The sequence below is a fragment of the Suillus discolor genome, assembly GCF_016758755.1.
Source record: "Suillus discolor strain FC423 chromosome Unknown F5147scaffold_479, whole genome shotgun sequence".
Classification (NCBI taxonomy): Eukaryota; Fungi; Basidiomycota; class Agaricomycetes; order Boletales; family Suillaceae; genus Suillus; species Suillus discolor.
Genome location: NW_024541726.1, coordinates 2,426 through 14,662, shown reverse-complemented (window position 1 = coordinate 14,662; position 12,237 = coordinate 2,426). Strand labels below are relative to the sequence as shown.

Sequence of the window (12,237 nt, the reverse complement as noted above, 5' to 3'; positions counted from 1 at the left end):
CCTCGAAATGAGGCTTTAGCCCTGGGCTTGCACACTCTGCAAGCTGAAGAACTGGAGTTACGAAAGGGTCAAGCGAATGATTGCTTGGAAAAGTTGCGACAAGCTCTCGGTCATAAAGCAATAATTTACCGTCAGCATTTCCGAAGTGCAGATTCCACATGGACAGGAACCAGGTCAAAGCAGGAGGCTCTTCAATGCCGTATCAAGATAGAGAAGTGTGTCCGAAGGTATCAAAGGGCTAGGAGTTCAATTCAGAGACTAGGGGCTGATGAAGATACTCTGACGACGATCTATCAAGACATTCAGCTACACCAGCTCAGTGTTGACAAGGAAGTGACTGAAGAGAACAGATATGGGCAGGGATCAGACAGACTGGCTTGGTTTTGGAGAGTCAACAACGGTCATGATTTGAAGGAAGATGTGTGGATGGGTAAGTCATATCTAATATGTCTATGTTTCTGCAAGTGACCTGTATTAGTCTACAGGGTAAATTGGTTGAAAGCTAAGGCTAGATGGCAAAGGTGGGAGGAAGAGTTGAGATTGGTCCAACACGAAATGGGTTGGACAGTGAGTTGGTTTAAATACAGGATGGGAGAATGGGACCAAAGATACCAACAAGCTACAAAGCCCCGGTCATCAAGCTTATGCACATCGACAGGTGCTCTTGTGGGGAAGATTTGCATTGGATGCTGAAAATTCATTCAAGACAAGTTGATTGTAGTCACTTAACAGTCTTGGCTATTATAATATCAAAGACTTATCCAGCCAAAAAATGATTGTTATGATGGTCAGGAACCCTGCCTACATCATACTGTAGAGCTGGCCCATTTATACTTGCAGATATTGCAATTTGAATGAACTAGCTCTAAAGGGATAGTACTAAAACCAACATCTTTCTTGATAATACTAGGTTTGTGTCTATCAAAAATCCCATCATTAGATATGCAGAAGTCTATGTTCAATATATACCTAAGGTATTAGCCTGCCTTCCTGTATAAAGCCTGGACATGATCCGGCCGACTCTATTATCACTGTCTGAGGTGTCGGCCGGCCTGGCCATACACGACCTGGTCATGATCCGGCCGACTCTATTGTCAATGTCTAAGGGGTCGGCCGGCCTTCCTGTACACAGCCTGGACCTGATCTGGCCGACTCTATTATCACTGTCTGAGGTGTCGGCCGGCCGGGCCATACATGACCTAGTTCTGATCCGGCCGACTCTCTTGTCCACGTCTGAGGTATCGGCCTGCCTTCCTGTACACAGCTTGGACCTGATACAGCCGACTCTATTATCACTGTCTGAGGTGTGCGGCCGGCCAGGCCATACATAACCTAGTTCTGATCCGGCCGACTCTATTGTCCACGTCTGAGGTGTCGGCCTGCCTCCTGTACACAGCCTGGACCTGATCCGGCCGACTCTATTATCACTGCCTGAGGTGTCGGCCGGCCAGGCCATACACAGCCTGGACTTGATCCGGCCGACTCTATTATCAATATCTAAGGTGTCGGCCGGCCAGGCCATACACAGCCTGGACCTGATCCGGCCGACTCTATTATCAATGCCATCAGGAAACCTACACTTTCCTTATCATTCCTGAATTGTTTTAGATACTTGTGTTTGACCATGATGCTCCAGACCACATAGGACATGAAAAACTTAAATATATTTGTATACTTAGCCTTTCTACTGATACTGACAAACTGGTATAAGTCAAATATCTTGCTGGACTTGAGTGTGTTAGTGCAAGTCTTGGAAAGACTTGGCCAAGTACCATAAGGTTCTTCAACAATGTTAAGTTTTTCTGATGCCTTAAGTTGTTGAACTGCCTGCCTCTACATGACTTGGACTTAGTCAGGCCAACTCTATTTTCCATGTCCTAAGGTGTTGGCTGATACTGATGTGTGTGTATAGGGAGCCTCACTTGAATGGTCGGCCAGTACCAGTCCCACACCTCTGGCCAGCACCAATATACATGTGTAGGCAGTGGTCGGCCGGTACCACTCCCACACCTCTGGCCAGCACCAATGTACATATATGGGCTGTGGTCAGCTAGTACTACTCCCACACCTGTGGTTAGCACCAATGTACATGTATATGCAGTGGTCGGCCAGTACCATATTCACACCTCTGGCCAGCACCAATATACATGTGTAGGCAGTGGTCGGCCAGTACCACTCCCACACCTGTGGTCAGCACCAATGTACATGTATATGTAGTGGTCGGCCAGTACCACCCCTACACCTGTGGTCAGCCTTCACGTATAGGCAGCCCCACTTCAGTGGTTGGCCAGTACCACCTTAACACCCTTGGCCGGCACCAATGTGCATGTATAGGCCGGTGCAGGCTGGTACCCATTCTAGGGCCATTTGGCACATCCGGGGCACCACTTCTACATAGGGCTATGACTGAAGTATGTGGAAGTGACCGAGTCAAATGATACCACCCCCTTCGTGACATTGGAAAGTTCGGCTATGGGAGTGTACCCAATTGGGGGTGAGTATACCATATTACGGACAAAGAGAGCCACCGTGCTGCACGATGGGGCCCCAGGAAAAGAGGACTGGGAGGCCCAAGGAGCAGAACCTGATGCTATGGGAGATCCCCTGGCCATGCGGGCCAAATATGTGTTGGACTGGGGGGTTCTATCCCAGGTGACGCTAACCCTTGGAAGCCAATACCATTGGAACGGTTCACGGTCTATCGGGTGTCTGATGATCAGCATGTCATTATTGACCGAGAGGACCGGAGGGACCCAGAAGTGACAGTACCCACCTCATTACTGTTGAGTCCCCGTTTCCAGCTAGCCAATTGGTACGCTGCAAAGAGTTGGAGAACTTCGGGGCCTGGACCCAGCACTCACGAGACACTGGAGAAAGAGGTTGGATGGAAAGACCCTCGACATGCAAACCCCCCTCGCCACTCGGGTTGAACAATTGTTGACTCAGCGAGGTCGGTACCCTGGGGACCATCCAGACTATGGGCAAAGAAACCGTTTTGAGTGCATGCACCATAGCAACGGGACGTATGAAATAAGAGATCACGTACGAGAATTCAATGTCATCGTGCCTGTGAACCTATTGTTGAATGAGAAGTTCCGATTAGCCAAATGGTATGAAAAGCAACTACAGCGTGCTCACAACGAACTTTGCGAGCGGTTGCAAGGGGGCATGGAGGAGACCAATATCCTGAGGTCATTGGGAAGGGATCCGCTGTCACCCATAGAATGTCAGCTAGAGGACGTAGCCCAAAGCATATATACTCGCTCACCTGATGCACAGCTCCGGTATGATAAATTGGGCTTGCATGCCTTAGAGTTAAATGGGCAGCAGATCCCTGCTGGCACTTATCCTGCATTACAACGAGGATCAGTGGTAACAAAGGACTTTAAACGACTCATACCAAAACCTGTGGTAGTCCTGGTGCACATCAATGGGAGGCCCGCGCGGGCACTCATTGATTCGGGATCATTGTCTGATTTCATGTCAGTCACCCTCGCAGAGCAGCTGAAAGTGCCTAGGAAAGAACTTACCAAGCCGATCGTGGTCCAACTGGCAGTCCAGGGATCACGATCGAAGGTTAACTTCGGCACTAGAGTCAGAATGGAGTATCAGACCATCAAAGAAGACAGGTACTTCGACGTGATAAACCTACAAAATTATGACCTAGTCCTCGGGACACCGTTCCTGTACCAACATAAGGTGATGATAGGTTTGAACCCTCCTAGGGTCGTGATTGGGAGCACGGCTCCCTTGCCAATGAAGGGGAGCGAGGTAACCACCTTGGAGTCTCGCGCGACGGAGATTCACGAGGAGAACCTTGAGAAAATACTGAGATCATTTGCGGGATTTAGCTCACCCACTATGTGCAAAAGCTAGCGAGACTGGCTTACCTCCACTAAGGGCGATTAATCACACCATACCCTTGATGGACGAAAATGAAGATATACCCGTGGCGACCCTCGCGGTGTCCTGAGCCATTGAGGCCCCAGTGGGCAGAGAAACAAAAGTCATACTTGGCTTCAGGCCATTGGCAGGTGACGAGTGCTGGGAACACGGTGCCAATGTTGTTCATCCGCAAGCCTGGGTCTGACCGACTGCGCACTGTTGTGGATCTGAGAGAGCATAATAAGAATACACAGAAGCTCACCTCACCTTTGCCTGACATGGAGGGAATCCTGCGGCGTGTCGCGCAGAAACCCTACCGTTCCCTGATGGATGGTCAGGATGCATACAAACAAATAAGGGTGGTACCCGAGCATGTGCCTCGCACGGCGATGACCACCCCTGACGGCAACATGGTCAGTCATGTCCTTCAGCAGGGGGACTGTAACGCGCCGGCCACATACCAGGCACTAATGAACTATCTGTTTGGGGAATACCTCAGGGAAGTGGATGGACGTCTATCTAGATGACATAATCATCTATTCAGACACCCTGGCGGAGCACGTTGAGCACGTTGGGACAGTGCTACGCATATTGGAACGGGAGAAACTTTACCTGAACGAAAAGAAGCTTAAGTTCCTGTGCAAGGAGGTGAAAATCCTTGGTCGCATCGTAGATGACAATGGGATACGGATGGACCCAGAGAAGGTGGACCGCGTGTTGAATTGGAAGGTCCCAACGAATTGTGACCTTTGCCGGGGGCTCATCGGATCAGTAGGATACCTCGCGGATGATATCTACAAGGTTCGTATACCGTTAGGTGTGCTATCTGAGATTACAGGGGACGCCGTACCTTTTAGGTGGGACTTCACCCAGCAGCGTGCCTTCGAGGAGGTGAAGCAGTACGTGGCGACCTGCAAGCCGCATTGCCGAGTACCCCTGCAGTATGGTAAGGACGCCCCGCCCATCTTCATCATGACAGACGCATGTCTGGGTGGCATTGGTGGTGTGGTGGTGCAGGGTGCAGAATGGGAGACAGCTAAGGTTGCTGCGTTCTTCTCAGGCCAAGCTCTCTTCGGCACAGCGGAACTATGCCGTCCATGAGCAGGAGATGTTGGCCGGGGTGGAGACGATGCTGCCGTCATAGGGATATCCTCCAGGGTGCTCACTTCACGTGGCTGACTGACCACAAGGGTCTGGTCCACCTGTTGAACCAGAAGAATGTCAGTGGACGACAGGCGCGTTGGATGGAGAAGATAGGTGAATTTGACTTTGACGTCAAGTACATACCTGGGAGGGAAAAATCTGCTCCCTGACACCCTGTCTCGGATGTACGCCTTCGACGCTCCTGGGACCGTCCGGGCTCGGACAGAACATACAGAGTTTGACGTCCTGGAGGGTCTGCCGAGTGCATTGGCCCATCTCATCTCCATGCCCCTCATGGTTGGAGGGGAGGCATTGGCAGCGACCACACGGCGAAGTGCCAGGGTCGCTGCGCGTCCAGTGGTCATCCCTGCCTGGTTGCCTGCGGGCCAGCGGGCTGCGACGTCAAAACCTGCTGGGGAAGCCACACAGGGCAATGAAAGGGGCCCTCCCAGATGACCCTGCTGTAGGGAATCACCGGACGAAGGGGTCTGGGGATGATGGCCATCCAGCACGGCGGAAGAAGGTGGCAGAGCCACCTGCGGAGACAGGGAGGCCAGAAACCTCTGCTGAGTTTGCCAGGAGGGTCCTGCGATCATTTCGTTCTGCGGGGTCCTGGTGAACGAAAGGTGGGGGGAAAGGGAGATGACACTCACCTCCCTAACACAGCGAATAACGGGGTGCATGAGGAAGAGCGGTTTGCCCCTCTCACACAGCTCCCGTCGTACCCAGACTCAGATGAGGATAAAACACTGGAAGAGATCAAGGGTCAATATCATCTCGACCCGTTCTTTCAGAAGGTGATGGACTCACCGAAACACTTTCGAAACTTTGAAGTCGACTGACGGGATCGTCCGCATCCTGGCTGAACGACCGGGTCCTGCTATGTATACCTAACATAAAGGTTGAAGGAAGATGGCTGCAAGAGAATATCATCAGCCAAGCGCATTCCATACTCGCTCATCTGGGTGCGCAGAAAACACTCACATATCTAAGAGACAGAGTCTGGTGGAAGACGATGGTATGAGACGTACACGCATTCTGCGAGACGTGCTCAGTCTGTCAAACGAGCAAACCATCAAACCAGAAACCATATGGACTACTAAACTCCTTACCGGTCCCATCCAGACCTTGGGAAGCTATTGGCATCGACTTCCTAGGTCCCCTACCGCTCTCAAAGGATAGGAACTGGGAGTATGACTCGATCACGGTCATCATCGACCTGTTCAGCGGGATGGTGCATCTTGTACCGAGCCGGATAACCTACACAGCTAAAGAGGTTGCAGAGTTAGTCTTTGCAGAGGTATACAAGTACCATGGTATACCTAAGTACATCATTAGCGATAGGGACGTACTATTCACTAGCGCGTTCTGGACCAATTTCAATAAACTCATCGGCGCTAAACAAAAGATGTCGAGTGCTTACCACCCTGAAACCGATGGGTCCACAGAACGGGCCAACAGAACCATCGTGCAGATGTTGAGAGCGTGCATAGCCCCAAACCAGAGGGATTGGGTGCCTAAGTTACCTGCAATCGAATTTGCTATCAACATAGCGAGCTCAGAATCAACACAGCACTCACCTTTTGAAACGAACTCGGGTCGCAGACCTAGAGCCATGATTTGGGATGACCCACTCGAAACGGAGTACCCTGGTGTCAGAGTGTTCTTGCAGAGGATGAAATGAGGCATTATGGACGCGCATGATAGCATAATCAATGCTCGCGTGAAACAAACGTGTGACGCTAATAAGAAGCGCCGGCCATGCCCTTTCAGCAAAGGAGACCTGGTCTATATATCGACTAAGAACTTAAGTTTCCCAAAAGGATTGGCTAGGAAACTCTTACCTAAGTTCGTGGGACCCTATCGGATCATTGAGGACTTCAGGAACAACTCGTTCCGAATAGAACTGCCTAGTCGTCTGAAACAGAGAGGAATCCACGATGTGTTTCACTCGTCATACTTGCGGATTCACACACCAAGCGACGATCGGTTGTTTCCTGGTCGAATGGATAATCAAGTTGCCGAGTTCGAGACCCAGGAAAAGGAGTGGGCCGTGGATCGCATTTTGTCCCATAAAGGGAACAGATCGGACACAGAGTTCGAGGTAAAGTGGAAAGCGGGCGACGTGACCTGGCTCCCATACGACCAAGTCGATCATCTTGGTGCGTTGCAGGACTATTTCGATGTCTTAGGGATCGAGACCATTGCTGACCTGGTAGGTGGCAACGAGGCACCGTCTGTCGAGCACTATCATGTGTTTTTTGGGGCTATGGACCTCTGGGAGGACTACATTAAGACCCCTGCTCGACAAGACTTTTCCCCCTCCACTTCCTCACGACAATCACCATACTCCATGTCCAACACGCCCAACACCAACTCCGCTCCCGCCCCGCTGCTACGACCTTTGGGCAATGGACGTTTCGTACTCCCAGATCGTTACAGTCCCAACGTCACCTTACTCCTAACCCTCGACCAAATCCGCATGTATCTGCAGCATGACGCTGACCTACGCGGAGGAGCAACCCCCAGCTCTATCCCTACCCCCATTGGATATGACAAATTTGCGATCGCCTTAAACACCAACGCGGGGAATGGAATCCAAGTTGCCTTCGTACCAGAAGGAGAGGCGGGTGTACACATCACAGGCCGTCCCCCCGCGCTAGCTGAGTTGGTGGGACTTGAAGCCACCCGGCGCACCTTGCCTGCACCTCACGACCCAAGAGAAGACGCCGGCAGGAAATGGCTTGACCCCTGCTGGACCGAGCTGATGGACGAAGCGCTATGGGATAATCTTGAGTGCATAAAGAAACAGAGACAGTGGAGAGAGAAAGGGGTATCCGAAAGGCAGGCTAAGCGCCAGAGGCGAGAGGTAGAGGAAGCCATGAAACCGTTCGCACCTTCCAAGGCCGTGACCAATGCTGTCGCGGGCCCATCCAACACTTCCCCTCCTGCCCCTGCCTTGCCGCCTCCAGAGTTACCACCGACCCCGGAGGACCATGATGAAGAAATGTCAGAGTCCAACGAGACCACTGCCGAGGCGCGCGCTGCCAAAGCCAAGGGCCGCATCCCGAAGAAGTGAGAGGTCGCAGGACGTCCTCTGAAGGGGGGTATGTGACGTCTACCTTCGGACTTACTCGTATCGGAGACTCGGGAGTCACGCAATCTGAAACCTTTACTTTATCACCTGCTTATTCTAAAGAATCACAAGCCTCGCACCTCTACCAGTATAAGAGAAGGGTCGTCTAGTTGATTGTACTTTTGGCGTTCTTGAATTTACTTGACTTGTATCTGGTTATTCGAGCATCTGAGAATTCCTTTGTGCCACATCTGAAAGCCTTCGCTTCTCACATCTGTCACACAGGTCTTTCGGCTACTAGGTGTTTTTCCTGAAGTCCAATCCATCGTGACTTCTAGCTCCTGGAGTCAGACCTTGAAAGAAGGGAAACATTCTTTTTCTACAGCTGTTACGGTACATTCATTCTCTTCGTTTCTCCTTTGTTACCGGACAATGGTACATGGACACGGCCTTTAACGAGCGACCAATTACTTTTCAGACTCTTACTCATATCATCGTCAAGCTAGCTTTCCGTGCTAGTAACCATCACTATGTCTAGACCATCTCTTATCAAAGCGGGCTGTCCGCACCATGGTTACTATCTCCTATCTCTTATCTCTTATCACTTACCAAGCGGGCTGTCCGCCTTCTATCTTGATACACATTTACAAGCTCCGCTTGAACTCTCGCTATATAGATACATAGCGTACCACATGTAGTTCCTCACTTTAATCTACTGGGTTTTACCTGGAACAAGTCCTTTAGCAAGGTCTCCAACCTTGCTATCTAAGAACCACCATTCTAAGGAAGTCGCCGATACTTGCCTTAGCCAGAAACCTTTGACCTCTCACTCGAGAGAAGAACCACGTCTGTCTCGCCGAATCTCAGTCCACTCGGACTAAGACAGCTCGACATACCCCAGTCGTAACAAAAGATTAAAGTCCTTTTTTCTAGACGCCGCCACCTGCGACGTCAGCAAGACACCACGACTTCGTTAACTCCTTTGATCGGAGCTTTGAACCTAGGCACGCTACCGCCAATACCACCGTTGAATCCGATGGCGACCACTACCAAAGAAATAGAAATCAAGATCGGTTACTCCCCCCGAATTCGACGGAGACCGCAATGAATCGCACAGGTTCATGCTGAACTGTAATGTGTACTTAGATATCAACGAGAAGATCTATGACAACGACAAGAAAAGAGTAATCTTCGCACTCTCGTTCATGACCAAGGGCAATGCAGCCGCTTGGAAAGAAGACTTCATGGAAACCGCTCAGAACGCCAAAGTTAAAGAATACCGCCGGAAATCTCATCGGATATGGCACCTGGGACGATTTCAAAGTCGCATTCAAAGAAGCCTTTGGAGCTATAGACCCCGCCGGAACGGCCATGGCTAAAGTACGAGCCCTTGAAATGAAAGGAGACCTCCATACGTATATCTCCAACTACTGCCTCCTAGCCCATAAAGCAGGAATAACCGAGAATGTCACCAAAGTAGAGTTCTTCCGCGAAGGTCTTGACGTAGGACTTCGCAACAACCTCTACCACACTGGAGAAAGTCTAGACGACTTTGAAACCGTCATTGCGACGTGCATCAACCTAGATAACGCCTTCCAGAGGTTGAGAGCCATACAGAAACGAGAAAACCCCGCGCACTACCAGCATAAGAAGAAGAAGTACGGGGATCGCCACTTCACCCCCCGCAGAAGCGATGCCATGGAGATAGATCAACTCTCCGAGTCCGAAGTAAAGAGACACCTCAAGGAAGGACGCTGCTTCAAATGCCACCAGACGGGCCATCGTGCCAACGATACCACATTCCACCCCAGAGAAGATAAGAAACAGAAGATGCCTATCCGCAGAAAGGTTGAGAAAGAAGAGAGTAGTGATGACGACGAAGAGGTAAACCGACGATTCGTGGAGATGGATTTTTAAAGAAGGAGACTGCATCGATGTCAGTATCTCCTGTCCCGATACGACTTGTACAATCACTTGGAAATAAAAAGGAGCTTCGCGTCCCTGCCACCATTATTTCCACCAAGCGTAACAAAACCATCGAAACCTCTATGGTCATCGACTCCGGAGCAAGCGGAACCTTCATTAGCGAGGAATTCTGCAAGCTCCACGGAATCAAAACCCATAAACTCTCGAAACCGTTCCCCGTTATAACCGCAGACGGATCTGACGCCAGAGGAGGACTCATCTCTCGCTACTGCGTCCTCATCGTCAAAATTGACGGGAGAACCATGATAGGAAAGTTCAACATAACCAAACTCTCGAAGAAAGACAAAATTTTACTCGGCTTCCCATGGTTGAAAGCACTAAACCCGTCAATCGACTGGACGAACAAAGAACTGACTCTTGCGCCAAACGAACGATCGCTCGAGATCGAAAGAAAAATTGATCATCTTAGGAGGCAGCGCAATTGCCGTTGCTGTTTCCCCTTCTCACTCCCGCAGAGAAAGAACCGTCCCGTGAATGGAAGAATTCCAAATTAAAGAAATCCCCCATCTCACCCACCTATCCACGAGCCTTCCATTGAAGAAGTTACCGACGAAGAACTTCCCGCCTTGCACCAGATCAAGATGAGCCGGATTACGATACCAAGGAAGATGTATGGTCGGAAAACTATGCACCTCCGGTAGTCGACCCCTCCCTCTATCCCTTGAACGATGAAGACGTCTTAATCGAATACTCCTCCTGACGGTTCTCAAGTCAGAATAATCTCCGACGTCTCTTTTGACACTCCTCTCACCAGAGACGGTACGTCAAAGCAGGAGCAAAGCTATTCGAAAACTAGCAATAAAGCTCAGGAATTCGCTGTCGCCGGGGAGAAAGAAAAAATGAGGAAGAGTTTCGAAGAACTCGTTCCTTCTTACCTGCACACTTACGCTGATATTTTTGCGAAAGACGGCCTTAATAAGTTACCACCGGAACGTCCTGGTATCGATCATCGAATCGATCTGAAGCCTGGATTCATGCCAAGAACGTCCAAAATCTACCCATTATCAGGAAAAGAAAGAGAAGCGGTAAAGACCTTTATCACAGAAAACACCGCGAAAGGATTCATTGTACCCTCGAAATCCCCGCAAGCCAGTGGATTTTTCTTTGTAGGAAAGAAAAGTGGAGAGTTACGTCCTTGTCAGGATTATCGGTACCTTAACGATTGGACCGTACGCAACCAATATCCACTCCCGCTTCCCAAGACTCTTATCGAACGACTCTACAAAGCCAGATACTTCACAAAGATCGACATACGGTCCGGCTATAATAATATCAGAATCCATCCTGACGATAGGTGGAAGGCCGCTTTCACTACGGAAGAAGGCCTATTTGAGCCTACTGTAATGTTCTTTGGCTTAACCAACTCTCCCGCCACTTTCCAATCCTATATGAACAACCGCTTCCAAAACGAAATCAACGAAGGATGGATCGTCATATATATGGATGACCTTCTCATTTTCTCTTCTGACTTAACAGAACACCACGAACGAACGAAAAGAGTATTGGAGATACTCCGTCGCGAACAACTGTTCGTCAAGCCAGAAAAATGTACTTTTGACGCGGCAGAAGTGGAGTACCTTGGGATGGTTATTCGTCCCGGAGAAGTCGCAATGGAGCATGCCAAAGTCGACGGGATAAAGGATTGGCCTATCCCGACTTCTGTGAAGATGTCCGCTCCTTTTCTGGGATTCTGCAACTTTTACAGGGCGTTTGTATCCCACTACTCTGATATCGCCCGACCACTTATCAATCTCACTCGGAAAGATCAAGTCTTCGCTTGGACGACTGACGCTCAGGCCTCGTTCGATAAACTCAAGCATGTTTTACAACGAAACCGGTGCTACGAAACCCTGATCCCTACCCGCCAAGTTTGCCCTTGCCTACTGATGCCTCTCTGGTAGCAACCGGGGCTGTACTCCTCCAGACGGACGAAAATGGCGTCTACCACCCCTGTGAATACATTTCCCAATCCTTCAACCCCGCTGAACGAAACTACGAAATCTTCGATCGCGAAACTTCTTGCTATTATTCGCGCCCTCAATGAATGGCGTCACTATCTAGAAGGAAACCCCCATCCCATTCTCGTCTTCACCGATCATCTGAACCTTCTTTACTTTTCGAAAGCACAGAAACTCTCTCGGAGACAA

At 50.1% G+C, this 12,237-nt stretch overlaps 3 protein-coding genes across 3 annotated transcripts; all 3 read left to right on the top strand.

Moving 5' to 3' along the window:
* Window positions 1–158: 158 nt before the first annotated feature.
* On the top strand, window positions 159–715 carry F5147DRAFT_661084 (uncharacterized protein; the record flags this gene model as incomplete). The annotated part of the gene is made up of 4 exons (XM_041434699.1): window positions 159–215; window positions 307–430; window positions 479–567; window positions 659–715. 4 exons carry the CDS (start codon window positions 159–161, stop codon window positions 713–715), a joined length of 327 nt encoding a protein of 108 aa, XP_041284180.1.
* A 1,921-nt stretch (window positions 716–2,636) lies between these two features.
* Window positions 2,637–3,198, top strand: F5147DRAFT_541142 (uncharacterized protein; the record flags this gene model as incomplete). The annotated part of the gene is given in 2 exon segments (XM_041430235.1): window positions 2,637–2,879; window positions 2,893–3,198. Coding segments are annotated over 2 exon segments (549 nt in total), but the record flags the coding sequence as incomplete, so codon positions are not given.
* A 3,835-nt stretch (window positions 3,199–7,033) lies between these two features.
* Window positions 7,034–8,107, top strand: F5147DRAFT_784051 (uncharacterized protein; the record flags this gene model as incomplete). Its single annotated transcript, XM_041442843.1, has 1 exon — window positions 7,034–8,107. One exon carries the CDS (start codon window positions 7,034–7,036, stop codon window positions 8,105–8,107), a length of 1,074 nt encoding a protein of 357 aa, XP_041284178.1.
* Window positions 8,108–12,237: the final 4,130 nt, after the last annotated feature.